Source organism: Haliotis cracherodii, unplaced genomic scaffold, assembly GCF_022045235.1.
Source record: "Haliotis cracherodii isolate W230 unplaced genomic scaffold, xgHalCrac1.p SCAF_1, whole genome shotgun sequence".
Taxonomy (NCBI): Eukaryota; Metazoa; Mollusca; class Gastropoda; order Lepetellida; family Haliotidae; genus Haliotis; species Haliotis cracherodii.
The window spans coordinates 66,179,425-66,196,871 of NW_027266264.1; the positions used below are offsets into that span (position 1 = coordinate 66,179,425).

Sequence of the window (17,447 nt, forward strand, 5' to 3'; positions counted from 1 at the left end):
CTCAGTCATCTGAGACGATGTAACTTTATAGGACGTCGTATTAGCACTTCCCTTGTCCGGTTTGTTTGTTTGTTTGTTTGTTTGTTTGTTTTTGTTTTGTTTTACGCCAACCTCAGCAATATTCCAGCTATATGACGGCGGTCTGTAAATAATAGAGTCTGAACCAGCCAATCCAGTAATTAATATCATGATTAATATCGATCCACGCAACATGGGATAGATGACATGCATCAGCCAAGTCAGCGAGTCTGACCACCCGATCCCGTTAGTCGCCCGTTACGACAAGCATAGTTGCCTTTTACGGCAAACATGGGTTGCTGAAGACCTATTCTAACCCGGATCTTCACGGGTCTACATTGTCCGGAACTTCAGGTAACTTGATAGCCTTTTGATTTGGAATTAACTCAGTCTGGGAAGGAAGTCTTCGTATACGTGAAAAGGGGGTGGGGTGAGGGGGAGGGGGAGGGGGAGGGTAGGCGCAGAGCTGTAGCCTAGTCGTGGAAGCGCCCAGTCGTCACGCCATGGCCTTGCTCCAAGGCTGTACTGAAAGAAAGGTCCATGAATCCTCCTAATAGGCAAGTCTAGATATGTGGACAATACAAGGACTCCACTCCCATATAGGAGCAACTTGTTCTTATATTTACATAATCTAGAAATTATGATTTAAACTATTAATTATCCAAGTCTAGTCACGCCCCACATCCCTGCTCTGTGTGAAGCCCACGTCTGCTGTCCCCCGCTGAGATGTTGCTGGGATATTGGTAAAAACAGCGTGTGTACTCACTCACTAATATCAGTAGAAAAGGCTAGCTGTATGAACGGGTTAATAGGGAAATTCTGACATCCAACAATGAATGAATATTTTGAAAACTTTAAACTATTTTTATTAACAACAATGATACACTTGAGTATTGCAACAACATTTTGAACACAAAGATTCATACACCACGAGAAAAACGTTTCTCTGAACAGTTTTGTGAATATCACATACATAGTTTAAAAGTACCATTTTGGCAAGCACGCCAATAGGCTAACACAGATCACTACCAACATCAAACACGTTGATAATATCATAATCTACTCACGATCAAAGGCTAACTGCCCCTAAACAACATGAAATCAATAAATATATAATCAGCGTTCACATCTATAGCGTCAAGGCTGACAGTGTTTAAACTCCACCAGGTGATATGAAAGGCAGCGTAAAACCATTCACGCTCACTTGAAAACAGCCACCCACACACCCGTCCATCCACTCACTCACTCACTCTGACGTCACTTTATATCCACCAGACAACTGCACAATCCTAAATTTAGCATTACCAACGATTATACAGAGTTAAATAAATAATTTCGTTCTACAAATTGGTACTGAATAATTTGCCACTTTTAGTGTGGCAATTACAAAGTCTAACTGTGGTTTGAATAAATAAATTGGAATCCCATTATCACAAATCAGCAAATCAGTCTGAAACGACCTATTGTTAATATTTGAAAAGAGCGGTTGTGGTTTGGTCCAAATACTTTTGTGATATTGAGCCATCGCGTTGCTGTATCTTAGTGGAGCCCCGTTAAACCAGACAGTAATTGGTTACTTAGAAATGTCTCTTGGCGCTCCCAACCGAAATCTTACGGATTAACGTGGTGTCACTGTGGTAATAACATAACAACAAAAATATATACACTGGCTGTTGAGACAAGAGTCCTAACACAATACATAACTTAGGCAGTGTCGTACTGATGACAAAGATGTGTTACAATTCGACACCTGGGACACGAGTTTCGATATTGCAAAATTGCCATCCAAGACTAGTATCAGAATACCAAATAATATCACCACACACAGACACAGACACAGACACAGACACAGACACACGCACGCGCTCTCTCTCTCACACACACACACACACACACACACACACACACACACACACACACACACACACAGGGTTTGAACTGATTGTCAATAAAATTATGGAGATGATTGTTCAGTTGGAATTCAGCACCATTTAAAGTCACCACATGACGAAGGCATCAAGGAATGTCAACGTACATCGCCACATCATGCACGTGTTCTCAGAGAGCCTGGTTGCACGTTGTACCCAATACAGTGGCATCCGACACTGAAAGCTTTCACTTTCCGAAAATAACATTCTTTGGCCTTTTCAGTGTCTTTCTGAAGGACATGCCTATAGTAATACACAGGCTTGCATTGACCCTTGGAACTGCCCGTCTCGGAGAGACAGGTTTTGCAGCTGCATTTTGCTTCGAACACCAGCTGCGGGATTCTGTTATGGTCATAGTTCAAGACGGTGTAGTGCGGGCAGGTGCTCAGCGGAGGGATTCCGGAGAAACCGTTGCCGGGACACCTTGTGTCTTCCTGGGTAGAGGTAGTTTTCTCAGTCTTGGTTTTGCTAAATGGCGTGGAGTTTTTTGGTGGTTTGAGTAGGAGGTTCATGGTTTCGTCAATGGTGAAGACCGGTGAATCTGTGCATATTGTTGGCCCACTTTGTCTTTTGCAGACACCGACTGTTAGCAGCTGGAAAAGAGAAGATGTGAATCTTTTCATATTGTTACATCTACAACACCCTTCGTGATACCGCACGCTTTGTCAATATTACGTGCAGTCATTGCGTATATATGCCACAATTCCTGAAAGGACTCTAGGTCTAGACGTTGAAATTATTGTTAAGTGTGGATTGGTACATCGTCTCTGTGAAATTTATTACCTAAATATCAGAAAATCCTGAGACTGTCAGTTTTTCCAAAGCTAATTCCTCTTTAAAATACTGTATCCATATAGACATACCGACAGTTGTGTGAGTATCATCTGCAGTACTTAATATGCGTACAGTCATATCGACAGTTGTGTGAGTATCAACTGCAGTACTTAATATGCGTACAGTCATACCGACAGTTGTGTGAGTATCAACTGCAGTACTTAATATGCGTACAGTCATACCGACAGTTGTGTGAGTATCAACTGCAGTACTTATTATGCGTACAGTCATACCGACAGTATTGCGGCAGTACTTTCTACCATACAGTCAACGTTATCCTCAACCTTATCGTCAGTTTGACATACTGTCAATATGGCAAAATCATCAATACTCATATCGTCTACACAGAAAATGATTACTTTATAGCCTCATAATTATTTTGTTATCGTTATCAATATTGATATTTTCTTTCCCTATCAAGAATGTATACGCATCTTAACACTGAATCGAATATACCAAACGACCTGTTGCACCCGTTCTTTAAAATGCATGGCATGACAGATTGACTATGGTTAAAGGAAAGAATCGGGTGTTCTTTAACTTCTTTTACTAGTACACATTAATCACGTTCTTGTATCATTACCAGAAACAGAAATACAAAAATTGCTTCAATTTTTTCCAGTCACAAAAGTACCAATTGTATGAACCCGACCTTATGAAAAGGTTCAGATGATTGTAAAGCTCATAGATATTTACCATATAGAAGCAGAAAGTCGCCAACATGAGCACCGTGTATCCAACCTGGCGACACATTCTCGGACCAAAATGATGAGTTGGAAGCTATGTCAGAAATGAAGTAAGAATGTGCCATAAGCTTAATATATACACCAGAACACGGAACAGGGGTCATTCCTGTCAACAGTTGACAGACAAAACTTCCATTGATAATAATAATTATTACGTCAAACTTCCTACTCTGATATTATACATTTTGAATGTATGTCTGAGCAGGCCGCGAAATCCCTGGACGCTGCGCGTGGTCACTATCTGCAATTTGATTGGTTACATCGTCCGATCTTCCTTGGGTGCTATATTTAGATGCAGCCGTTTCGTGACGGGGAATCCCCATCTACCCCCGACACGACGTGGAGATGTGTGTATGCCGACATGTTGATTTATCATTGACTGTCAGTAACCGTGATAAAACGATCACATTCCCGCCAGCAACAATATTGAAGATTTGTAGGAAATTGCAATTGATGATATCGGTAAGATGAGACAGTAATCGTTAGAATGCGTGCATCAATTTAAAATTATGTAAATTCCAGATCATTCACAGCGAGCGAGGTGGTATTTTAAATCCGGCTCTTTCAATACAAACAATCACGCATCTACCCACCGCGAATGTCGTACGTCAGTATGTGGTTTGGTTGCGTGTGTGAGGGGCGTTAATGAATTCTGACCTGGGTTGTGGGTGGGATGGTTGCAATTGAGTAGCCCTATGAGTAGGTTCACAGGAATGGTATGCTTCAAAGCAAGTTTAATAATATGAGTGAGTAAGTGAGTTGGGTTTAACGCCGCTTTTAACAGTATTCCAGTTATGTCACGGCGTGTCAGCTTAATGTGGGAGGAAAGCCCGAAGTGATGCAGGTCTCAGTCGTGCACGAGCACGGGTATGGTGCTGACAAACCTAGAAACATAATAGGGGCGAACCGGGATTCGAACCCACAATCATAGGTTTCTGGTGTGTCCAAGGGAAGCAACTCTGCACAGCGAATCGCGGCGCCTTAGACGACTGGGCCACCGTGCCCCCTATTAATGTGAAATGACTAGTTTGTGTATGTCGTTTCAAGGAATATTCTCGATAGGCAGTTTATTTTTAAACTAACTCAAACAAATTTAATATAAGGCTGGGGTGAAGTTCATAAAAAATCCACACAGTCAAGATGTTTATTTATTATTAGAGGGCTTATACATACACGATTGTTTATGTTTGGTTAGGCTGAACAAGCATATAACGCATTACAACACTCAGAATTCGTCTAACACACAGAACAAGGCATGTTATCAAGTCTTACATCATTAGGTTCTGTTCTTGGTGGATATACATGCAAATAACTTAATAATAAGTTTTCTGCTTTCTGTATTTTATGGACTTACGGAAGAGAAGTGGCGTTATTGTCATCTGCTTCATAATAACAATTATTGCATTTCACCACAATTCTTTACTTAAATCACTATTTTTATTCAGATATTAATGACTTTCGTTTAATTTCCATGGTAAGAAACTTCTTTTGCAATTTTGGACAGAGAAATTACTTTCTTCCTACCAGTAGCGCAGGACATGTTTACCCTTTGTACGCGAACACCTGGTATCATCACTGATTTTCCGTGATCCATTCTCATAATTTTCACCGCTATTTTGCCTTTTCGCCCATTGGAATCGGTTTCTTCGGATAATCGAGACTGGAGATTCTATGACGTTGACGTTTTATGTTTTCTATAGACATCTCATCAACCTATATTTTCTATGTAGATGGATATATGTCATATCACTGATGTTTCACTTTTGTCCTCTTAGAAGGAAGTGCATGGTCCACTCATTTTCCTCCAGCTATTGCTCGTATGGGTAGATAAGGAAGAATATATGAAATATAGATAGTCATATTCATATCTAATAAAAGATGTGATGAATCCTTAGAAAAACAGGATATTATGTTGTATGTTCTGGATGCTTTGGTATATCATGGAATTTTTTCGAAAAAAATATTGAAATGTTTGATAGGCATTACTTAGAAGTTGACGGATGACAAAGTAGACACAATTTATGAATAATAAATTCTTCAATTTCTGTAAAGGCGACGTTTCGGTATAGATACTTATACCGTTGTCAAGCAAGACAGTCTGTACCGAAATGTCGCCTTTAAAATAAATTGTTCCCCCAAAGTCTGAAAAAAAATAAATTTGCCTGCCACCAAAATTACACTGTTGCATGGTGTATTTCTTAAAAACAACTTCAGGCTCATAGTTTTAAATATTTTTTTGTTTGTTTTGTAGCTGAAACTAAAAAAATAGTTTATCTCGATACAAAGTCTGGGCCCTTCAGAATACCAAATGGTCGGTCCCTTAGACTCCGGCTATCTACAGGCAGCCGTCATATGGGTGGAACATTGTGTTGCTGTGTGCAACTTGGACGACAAACAAACCAACACGCGGTTTGTAATCCCAGATGTACATTTCATGACGTAATTGATGGTGAGTGTGCTGGTTGTCTTCGATTCCCGACATGGGTATAATGTATGAAGCCCATTTCCGGTGTCCCCCGCCGTGATATTGCCAGAAGCGGCGTTAAACCATACTCACTCACTCTTTTAGATTAATAATATATTAAAAGTCAAAAGACTTTCCAATGAAATTCAGCAATGTGTTGTTACGATTCCATTTCATGACCACAGGAATCTACACAGTGAGTGAGTTTGGGTTTACGCCGCTTTTACCAATATTCCAGCAATATCACGGCAGGGGACACCAGAAATGGGCTTCGCTTCGAATATAGCCTTACAGGCCAAAGACTCACATCAGTATAACGTAGCTCGGTATACGGGGAATATAGCCTTACACGCCACAGATTGACATCAGTATAACGTAGCTAGGTGTACGGGGAATATAGCCTTACAGGCCACAGATTGACATCAGTATAACGTAGCTAGGTGTACGGGGAATATAGCCTTACAGGCCACAGACTGACATCAGTATAACGTAGCTAGGTGTACGGGGAATATAGCCTTACACGCCACAGACTGACATCAGTATAACGTAGCTAGGTGTACGGGGAATGTAGCCTTATGACTAGACTAGCATCTAGTCTCTGAAATGAACATACTCTACAGAAAAAGACAGTTGTTAAATCATAGTTATAAAATATAATAAAAAGGAGCCTAGAAACGTTCCTAATTTTCAGATACTGCAGTAGTATAGACTTGCCAAACATTATAGCGATGCATGGGCTGTATTAGATGTATTTGTTTGTATGTATGTATGACAGATTACCTTATGACATCAATATCACTAAGCTAAGGGTATGACTAGTGAATAAAGCCTGTGTGAAAGCAATATGAACACGCTAGGGTGTCTGGAGAATATAGCATGTTGACATCCGTATGTCAGAGCTAGGATGTATTGAGAATATAGCTTGTTCACATCAATATGTCAGAGCTAGGATGTATTGAGAATATAGCCTGTTGACATCAATGTGACAGATCTAGGGTGTATTGAGAATGTAACCTGTATGACATCAATATGACAAAGATAGGATGTATTGAGAATACAGCCTGTTGACATCAATATAACAAAGCTAGGATGTATTGAGAATACAACCTGTTGACATCAATATAACAAAGCTAGGATGTATTGAGAATACAACCTGTTGACATCAATATGACAAAGCCTGGATGTATGGAGCAGAAAACCGGTTTGACATCAAAGGTAGGATGTATGCAGAAGAAAGCTTGTTGACATCAATATGATAAAGCGTAGATGTATTGAGAAAACAGCCTGTTTGACATCAATATGACAAAACTATAGTGTTTGATGAATTTAGCATATTTGACACCAATATGGCAAAGCTACATGTATGGAATATAAAGCCTGTATGACATCAATATGACAAAGCTATGGTTGACGGTGATTATAGCATGTTTGACATCAATACAACAAAGCTAGGTTGTGTAGTGAATATAGCCTTATGTCATCAATTTGACAAAGTAGAGTGTATGAAGATATATCATGCATGACACCAATATGCCAAACCTTGGATGTATGGACATATATATTGTGAGACACCAGTGTGTAAAAAGTTTGTGTGTATGGGGTCCTGGCTCACAAAATCAAGGGGCAATTGGGTACGACAGATATTTTACAACTAATTGATATGAATAAATATTTTTTAGACATTTAATATCATTCTTTGCCAATGTCCCCCTTTAAATATTACAAAACATATACGTATTACTTTCACGAGTGTTTCTGACAAACTTAAGTTACGAAATATGTACGTAAAACAGGCCTCAAGCTTTTGTTTCTTTTCAAAATGAAAGGGCGGTCTGGTAGCCTAGTGGTTAAGGCGTTCGCTCGTCACGCCGAAGACCCGGGTTCGATTCCCGACATGGGTTCAATGTGTGAAGCCCATTTCTGGTGTACCCCGCCGTGATAATGCCGGAAAATTGCTAAAAGCGGCATAAAACCATACTCACTCACTCAAAATGAAACTTTGCTTGAAGAGACATGTAATACCACTGCAATGGTTAAACCGTAGTGAGATAAGCAGTGGACGTAAACACTAGTACATTGTTTGACATTCTAACAAAAACATCCCGACAAAAGAGGATCATTGATCCAGGCTGTATTTACGATGTCGTTATGTAAATAGCATTTCAAGGTGTAAATAGTTTAACATTTGACAGAAATCAGTAGAGACTGTTTGCCATTTCGGGTCCATTCACATCATACATGCGTTTACAGCGGAGTGTAAAGCCGAAACTGGTTGATAAGAATATGTCCATATTTCCTGTCAGTAGTGTCATCATCTATCTTTGGAGCAAAAACACGGATGTAGATATTACGTAAAGACAATATATCATGCCATTTTATAAAATAGAATAAACAAAAAACCCGAAAAATTTAATGATAAAATTTGAGTAGAATATATGGACGTTTTACGTTTGACGCAGGTGGTATAAAAACTGCCGTGTAAATAGAAAACGTCTCGATAGTGAAACTCACGATCCTGAAAGATAATCAAAATTTAATTAAAGAACTAGGAAAAAACATGTGTACGACTATACATTCATAGAATCAGGTATGATTAGCAACATCCTAATTTACCGGATGTACATTTTCCTGTCATGCTTTCTAATGTCGGCTTGAAATAGCATCCGTGACTACGTGTGCATGCATGTTTCACGACATATTAGGAGAGGAGCATATCTTAATATACTACTCAAAAGAAGTAAAAATCACCAGCTTATTTCATATTACTTTGGCTAATCTGTCATAGTATTTTTGAGTAGTATGGACTCTGTTGAGCCATATAATCGAGACGGATAATTATGGGACGCTGGTGTTTCATATTCAATGTCGTGATGGGTGTACGGTGTGCACTTCTTTCAGCAATACATAACTTACATTACGGGGGAGCAAGGGCGCTTCCAGCATATCTAAAAGGGAGGGGTCCAAAACCAAAATTAACAAAATCCTCCCAGTGTAGGAGAGAGAGAGGGTTATGTACTACATCTGGTTTTCAAAAGGGAGGGGTCCGGAACATCTTAACACCTCCTCCACCCCAACCCCCACCATACCCCTTCTCGTGGGTTTTAGCAAAGTGGGGCTTGGGGCTTTCCTCTCACATTCAGCTGACAGGCCGTGATTCATTTGAAAATAATGTTCAATGCGTGAGTGACAAAGTGACAGAGATTGAAAGTTCAATAATTGTTTATTTGGAATTTCCTAAATTACAAACTGATATTACAAAATATTGACAAAGGAATTATTGATCTTGCGAACACATGATATCACGATCTACTGATGTGTCGAACTACAACTTAAGTCCATACGAGTTCGTTAAATCCGTATTTCAATATAATCCCCTTCAGCGATGGACTGGATCTCCATGTATGTTCATCCTCTCCATAGTATGGCACTGACAGCCCAAGCTGATGGCTATGACTTTCCTTTCGAAACATGACCTGCTGGTTTTGCGCTGGAGGACAGATCTTAAGAAGTACACGGGTCGGCACTCCTTTGTTTGCATTTCCAAACATTTACTACATTTGCACCTGGCCTCATAGATAACATTTGGGATCCTGTTGCGGTCGAAGTTGAGCACGACGTAGTGGGGACACAGGACAGACGACTTTGGCAGACGTGTCGGACATTCCGAGTTGGACAATCGCGAGAAGAAGGTTCTCACTCCACTGGTCCGGGCATGGGGATATGTGGTCATCATCTTGTCCGGAAGTAACGCTGCCACCATTAACATGCTTTCGTCGCGTTTGTCCGAGTCCGTCTTGTCACACATCACCGGCCTGTGTCGGTTGGCGCAATGGACTCCAGGAAGCATCTGCAATACAGAGAACTTAGGATTCAATATATATTCCCAGGACGCCAGTATATGACAGTGACTGTGTTGGTTTGACCAGTGACTCACCCATGTCACCATACAAGGGTAAAATGTTTCTGAAATGCCTGATTTCAAATAAGACATATGTCCCTCACCTCAATGGTTTAAATGATTGTTGTTTAAATGAGCAGAAAGTATTTAAAGATTCTAAATGTCATAAAGGGTCAGCACTTGTATTATTTAAAACCTATTATGTTTCTACATAATACAAATCGTGAGTGGGTGAGTGAGTATGGTTGTACGCCGCTTTTAGCAATATTCCAGCAATAATAGGCTTCACACATTGTACCCCTGGCGGGAATCGAACCCGGGTCATCGGTGTGACGAGCGAACGCTTTAACCACTAGGCGACCCGACCGCCCCTAATTCAAGTAGAGATAGAACACTCGCTGTATATCAAAGTGTCAAATGATGTATGACTACATAATGACTAGGTGGGATATCATGATGAAGATTTCAACATTGCAATGGCGGCCATTTCAAAAATTCACATTTAAAGGACGGCATTGCTTGGAACATGAACCTTTACTATAGACGGGTGGGCGACGGACCTAAACCATCCCCAAATTCACTTATCTATATATATCTCGTAAACAAGTGTGTTAATTATTAAAAAGTAATTTACAAATGTACATGGATTCAAATCGCTGTTGGTCAAACGCCAATAACAGGACCAAAATGATGAAATCCCCGTTTCCACATAACAGGAAGCTTACATTATATCCTCCCAGTAACTGATTGGCATGATCAGTTGTTTCGCCACGGTTCAGTTGATCATTTCTCCGTTATCAATACAATTACCTAAATGTACCATACTATTTAAACTATAATGTATCAATACTATATCTGTAGTATCTCTATGGCTTGTTGATGTATATTTGAAGGGGGGGGGGGGGGGCGTTGCTATGGATCTTGTGTCCATTTTCAGGTTAGGGCTAGACGTGTGTACGTAAAAGAATTTGTGCCCTATGGAGACAGTGTTTGCGTGTATGGGAGTATTTACCAACTGTTAAATGGATATACGTAATAGAATTGTAGTTAAAAGAAAAAGAAAATTGTTTTCGAAAAGATTGAACAAAATGTCCTGGAGCTCAGTCTAGTCTCAGCAATAGTCCAGATATATGACGGCGGACTTTACATAATCGAGTCTGGCCCAGTGATGGATATTATGAGCAACGATGCGCGCCGTCGAGGGATGGTGACATACAATCAACCAAGTCATACGCCTCAACTCCGATCCATCAATGTCTCTTACAACTGCCATGGGATTTTTGGAACAGTTTTAACCCGACATCCTTGTTGGAGGTTCACCTATACGGTATCCTTTATGTGCGTTCAAACTTGTCAGCAAATATAATTTGCTGAAAGGGATAATGTGTGAAAATTTAGTGTACATGTAGACGTAAACACACAAAGATATACTTACGATTATAGAGAAATAGCACGCTATCACGATGATGCCGTCCATAGCGTTCCGTCGCAAGTTTCTCTGATTACACTCTGTCGCGGTAAATGCTAAAATGCGCTTAAATGTGTCATGCTTTGTGTTTGACTACAAAATGTTTTCCTCCTAAACACTTTTCCTCAATATCGCCCCCGGGCAAAGTGACCTGATTTAAGTTTTTCCTCATGTTGAATTATATGTTATTAGGACACGGCCGTGGCAGGAGAGGCTGGTGTCCCCTTCAAGAGGCGAGGTCGCTGTGGGCTCCCGCAAAGCTAGAGCCAAAGCAAGTTCTGGTTTTTTTTTTTGGGTTTTAACGCCGCACTCAGCAATATTCCAGCTATATGACGGCGGTCTGTAAATAATCGAGTCTTGACCAGACAATCTAGTGATCGACATCATGAACATCGATCCACGCAATTGGGATACGGTGACATGCATCAACCAAGTCCGCGAGCCTGACCACCCGATCCCGTTAGTAGCCTCTTACCACAAGCATAGTCGGTTTTTACGGCAAGTATGGGTTGCTGAAGACCTATTCTACTCCCCAAGCAAGTTTTGATCAGGTCACATACAGGTACACTATCCTAGTCTGTTATATTGTCTTCCTGTGTATCGTTCAGCCTAATTGAAGGTTGGTGATGCAGTCTCCCAGCCCTAGAAAACAAATTAAAACTAAATCCATCTCGAGTCTAGAATGAGCTCTGAAATTAAGCATGGTTTAGGGTACAATGTGGGTTTTATTTTGTGTTTTGTAGACATGTGTATATATTTTTTTAAATAAGATAACTTTGTTTCTGGGACTAAATGTTAGTCTAGGTGCAGGCGTATATTCCAGTAGCTGCTGGGGCCAGGTAGAGGGGAGTGTGAAAAAACACTGGTCTATGTCGGGTGCGGAGCCTTGTCAAGAATTCAGGATGCCATGAAATGCTTATCTGGTACGCGTTTTTCTGGTATTTCAATTGTGAAATTTATATATTTTTTAAAAATAAGAGTGAGTGAGTGAGTGAGTTGGGTTTAACGCCGCTTTTAACATTATTCCAGTTATATCACGGCGTGTCAGCTTAATGTGGGAGGAAAGCCTGAAGTGATGCAGGTCTCAGACGTTTACCACTTCAGTGAAACCCACGAGCACGGGTATGGTGCTGACAAACCTAGAAACATAATCGGGACGAACCGGGATTCGAACCCACAATCATAGGTTTCTGGCGTGCCCAAGGGACGCAACTCTGCACAGCGAATCGCGGCGCCTTAGACGACTGGGCCACCCGTGCCCCCTTCAAAATAAGCAAACATATTTCTGAGTGGTCCAGTAGCAATCCCACCTGTCATCTGAAAATATTCTCACTTGACAATTGATATATTGTCATCTGTCATCCGAGTATATTGTCATCTGTCATTTGAGTATATTATCACGTGTAATGTAGTATATTGTCAATGGTCACCTTAGCAAGTTTACACCTGACATCTGTTGCCCGAGTATATTGTCACCTGTCATCTGAATCTTTTGTCACCTGCTAATTGAGTGCATTGTCACAGACCGCCGTCATATAGCTGGAATATTGCTGAGTGCGGCGTTAAACAACAAACAAACAACAACAAAACACAAATCAAAGTGACATTTAGTTCTTGTTTCACAAGAAGATTCTAAAGAAATCCAATGTCTTTTTTTTAACCAATATAATTTTTGAAAAGAAAAATTTGCGGCGTTAAACAACAAACCAAGCAACGATGACATGTAATCAATCATGTCAGCAAGCCTACCACCCATCCCTTTCGTCGCATCGTATGTCAAGCATAGGTTGCTGGTGACCAAATATACCCCACGGGTAGGATATAATTATGAACATGTATAGGCGAGTGGGACCTTTGTTCAACAACCCAAAACAAAGGAGCTGACGCTATTTAGTCATGCGTGATTCTGTTGATTTCACATCTAATCATGATAGAATGATCATTCGTATCGAACGGATCAGAATATGACATCTATGGCGGCTATATTTGCACATTTCTCTGGAGAGATACGCATACGTGTTTCAGTAACAAAAATGTTAATTCACAGATAGAGGAAATTACATGGTTTTGTGTTCGCAGGACAGGTGTCAATAATTGATTGCCTTTTGTGTGAGAGAATGGTGTTTAACTTTGTATTTAGCATGATAACTTGGCTGTGGGCGAGAAATGTAGCTAAAATCCACGCCATAGGCATCAAAACGATAGGGATACACTAACGCCTAGCCCAAGGGAGGGATGGAGGTGGACAGGTAACCTCTGGTAAATGTAGACTTACGTCATTCGTAGCTAGAGCATTACAGTAAGTGCTGGACGAAGGGGAACATAACATGGGATTATGACACAGACTATGATAGCGACGTCTCGCCATTTTGACTTCATGTACTTGAGAAGGGACTATGACCTGGGCCCACTTGCGCAAAGCGATTTTAGTGATACGACTATTTTAAGCTTATGTTAAAGTATGGGAGTTACGATCATCTTAGCGCTAAGATCGCTTTGTGCAAGTGGGCCCTGGTTCTATAATCCAGGATAGGTCCATACCTTGTAAACAGTGTTTTGTGCGCCACTTAGAGTATATGTGTGAGTAATAATTATTATGATAGTAGATGACTGTTAGATCGGTATATATACACTATTGATTTGACATACAATGTGGATTTTGAAAGGCCTGAATAAAACTTGCGAGGACTAGTCGGCCTTAAGATGGACTACGTTCCACGGGCGGGTGTCCATTTCGTCTCGGTTTATGGGTTGTAATTGGTTCCATGGGTAAAACTGTCTCCTTTATTAATAAGGATATTCATGAACTATAATCTTGATAAATATATTTGGACAAAGTTGACACTGAAGTGCTTTCACACTCTACAAAACATCTCGCGCGTTTGTCCCCTTTTATACATACACTGCAGGCTTCATTGGTTGATAAATCACCAGTGTTTTACCTCCCAAATTAACCCCTGATGAGCTTGGTTAGAATTCGTGTTCGGGAACATATGCTTGTCTTAAGAGGCGACTAAAGCCCCCTTTACACAGGGCAGCGACTTTTGTGCCACCTTTGAGCGATCAAAAACTGGCCAGGACGCTCAATGGTCGCCTAAACCCAGAAAAGTATGTTTCTATGTAACTGCTCCAGCAGTTGTTCAGCAGTAACTGCTCGAGTTGTTCAGCGTCTGCAATCACAATGAGACACTGCAGATACAAGCCCTCTATTTAAAGGCAGGCTGAGGAGGCATTTAAGGTAGCTCACAGGAGGCAGAAAAGAGGCAGAAGCATTGCCATGGTGTCTCAAGGGTTGCCGTGGTCGCCGAATTGAGGCACGGCGGTCGCCACAGTCACCGTTCAATGCACGCGGTTGGTCGCCCAAAGTATGGCACAAGAGAGGCAGAAGCATCATCCAGATTGACGGGAAGAAATACCTTGCGACAATTGGGCGACCAATGTGCCTTCATTCTGTAACAACGGCAATACTTGTGCCTCCCTTCTGCCTCATTTGAGCCACCTTTGAGCAACCAATCTCCTCGGCGACCTTTGTGCGACTGTTTTGAACATGTTCAAAAATTCACGGCAACCATGGCGTCCATGGCGATGTCTGAACCTCCTGTGCAACACCTTGGAACGACCTAGGCAACCATTCTGCCTCCTTTGAGCCTCCAACGACGACCTGACAAATGTTATGGTCGCACACGGGAGGCACAAAGGTCGCCATCCTGTGTAAAGGCCCCATAACTTGCTTTGATTGATGCACTTCTCCCAAATGCGTAGATCGATGCTCATGATGTTAGTCACTGGATTGTCTGGTTCGATTATTTACAGATCACCGTCATATAACTGGAATAGTGTTGAGATTACGGAGAGGCAAACTGGGAATAGCGGTTTATGAGCTATTGCCTCAAATATACATTGGTGCAAGGCTGTTACAGATCACACGCTTCCCCGTTAAGCAACCTTACAACCATACCCAATAGGAAAAGTTATCTAAAGCGAATTCAGCAAATGAAGTCATGTCTGTGCATAAAGACAGCTGTCCATCTGAATGTATTTCTTCGTTGGGGGAACGCCAGGGGGTTCTGGCGGGGAAGAACAGATCGCCCAGTGCCTGATTTCGTAAGAGCCGACCAAAAGGCTTGGGTGGTTCACTTGTTATAATCAGCGACCTGTCGAAGTGTTGCTCTTCAAACCAGTGGTTTGCCTGTCCAGTAGCAAAGGACACTATATTTGTTTCACGCTGCACTCAATACTCTAGCTTTATGACGGCGGCATGTAAACAATCAAATCTGGACGAGAACATCCAGTGATTAATATGGTGAGCCACGATCGACGCCGTCGGGAAACGTTGACACGCTATAAACCAGTCACCGAACCTGACCACCCGATCGATTAGGTCACATCTTGCGAGGAACTGTTCCAACACGGAATCCCTATGTCTCAACCATTTAACTTCACATCATCCCAAGTCACGTACAACCGTGCCCACTATGAGAAGTCATCCATGGAGGAACAGAAATGTCGTCTGCTGACCTACCAGCAGCGGATGGTCGACAGTAACTTGGGTTGCGTAACTCTTGTATTTCCTGTTACGGGTTGGCGGAAGTATTTACAGTTCATAATGGACATCTTCCGTCAGTTGACTGCTGCCATGAACCGCATCCAAATAATAAACTCAATATTTGAGTTGGTGACCACGGCGTGTTAGCTTGATGTTCGAGAAAAGTGATGCAGTCCTTAGACGTTTACCAACTTCCGTTCACAAAGAAGCTGCCGTTGCAGTATTCACTCATCCGTTCATTTCTATGAGGGGGCACGGGTGGCCCAGTCGTCTAAGGTGCCGCGATTCGCTGAGCAGGATTGCGTGCCTTGGGCACTCCGGAAACCTATGACTGTGGGTTCGGATCCTGGTTCGCCCCGATTATGTTTCTAGGTTTGTCAGCACCATACCCGTGTTCGTGGGTTTCACCGAAGTGGTTAACGTCTGAGACCTGCATCACTTCGGGCTTTCCTCCCACATTAGGCTGAAACGCGGTGATATAACTTCAATAATGTTAAAAGCGGCGTTAAACCCAACTCACTCACTCCTTTCTATGAGCTTTCTATGTCTCCACTGGGACTTCACATGACGACCCATAGCCTAGTAGTGACATGCAGAAAAACTGATATCAAACAGGGTACGGGCAGGGGATACTGTAACCACAGCTGGTTGATATATTCATGATAGTAGCACCACCTTTCCAAGCTGCTTTTTTTTCAATGGGGAGACGCCTTCAACATGGTCAAGATTGTAAATAAAATTGTTCCCATTAAAGTGTTTTCTTTAATGCCTGAGTGTCAGACAATCCATTGGTCTAATGACCACGAACCACACCATCTGGTGTACTATGACACCCCATCAACCAAGCCACGGAGCCTAATCACGCTCCATCAATGTGCCTCTTACTCTATCATAGGTTGGTGGGGATCAAATCTATACCGGAATACATTTTTTTAAATCCGCAGATAAATTGTCCATGAGACATCACACACTTAACATTTAACACTGTAAGTGAATTAGGAGATAAACATAGGATTTGGAACCGAATGCGCAGGGCGAGGTTTCAAATGTTAAATACAGCAGGGTTAAATCTACAAGTAGCCTAGCTCTACATTGAAAACATAGTATGTTTATCTCAATTCTACCCTGACTTAATATAAAGCGAACTCTTTGGTGTTTGCAAATATATTGAGTGAAGCGGCATGGGTTGAGTGCAGTGTTTTCTGTGGGTCATCGATCTGAATTAAGAATCATTGACAACAGCCTGTAAACAAAATATGGCGCTGTTTATACTCAAGCAGTTTGTTAACACTTGTTAATACTTCACTCGAACGCATGGCAGGCATTAAAAGCATATAAGCACGGCAACTTGATAAGCTAATATGAGGTAGCCATCCCTAAAGAAAACTAAGCAAGCTTTGCAAGGCTTTCGTTCTGAACCGAACATCACCATTCTGCTCAAAAAATGTTTGATCTTGGTTACAGCATTCAAGGCTACAGTGACGTCTTCAAAATGAATTATGATATACATCTGGAGGACTTGTACTTGTTGACTTGTACGACATG

General features: G+C 41.4%; 2 protein-coding genes across 2 annotated transcripts; both read right to left on the bottom strand.

Moving 5' to 3' along the window:
* Positions 1–2,062: 2,062 nt before the first annotated feature.
* On the bottom strand, positions 2,063–3,554 carry LOC139467398 (uncharacterized). Its single transcript, XM_071248947.1, has 2 exons — positions 3,477–3,554; positions 2,063–2,539 (listed from the first exon to the last, which is right to left on the bottom strand). Exons 1-2 carry the CDS (start codon positions 3,531–3,533, stop codon positions 2,063–2,065), a joined length of 534 nt encoding a protein of 177 aa, XP_071105048.1. The 5' UTR covers positions 3,534–3,554.
* A 5,678-nt stretch (positions 3,555–9,232) lies between these two features.
* LOC139467403 (uncharacterized) lies at positions 9,233–11,406 on the bottom strand. The gene is made up of 2 exons (XM_071248960.1): positions 11,324–11,406; positions 9,233–9,837 (listed from the first exon to the last, which is right to left on the bottom strand). Exons 1-2 carry the CDS (start codon positions 11,363–11,365, stop codon positions 9,367–9,369), a joined length of 513 nt encoding a protein of 170 aa, XP_071105061.1. The 5' UTR covers positions 11,366–11,406; the 3' UTR covers positions 9,233–9,366.
* Positions 11,407–17,447: the final 6,041 nt, after the last annotated feature.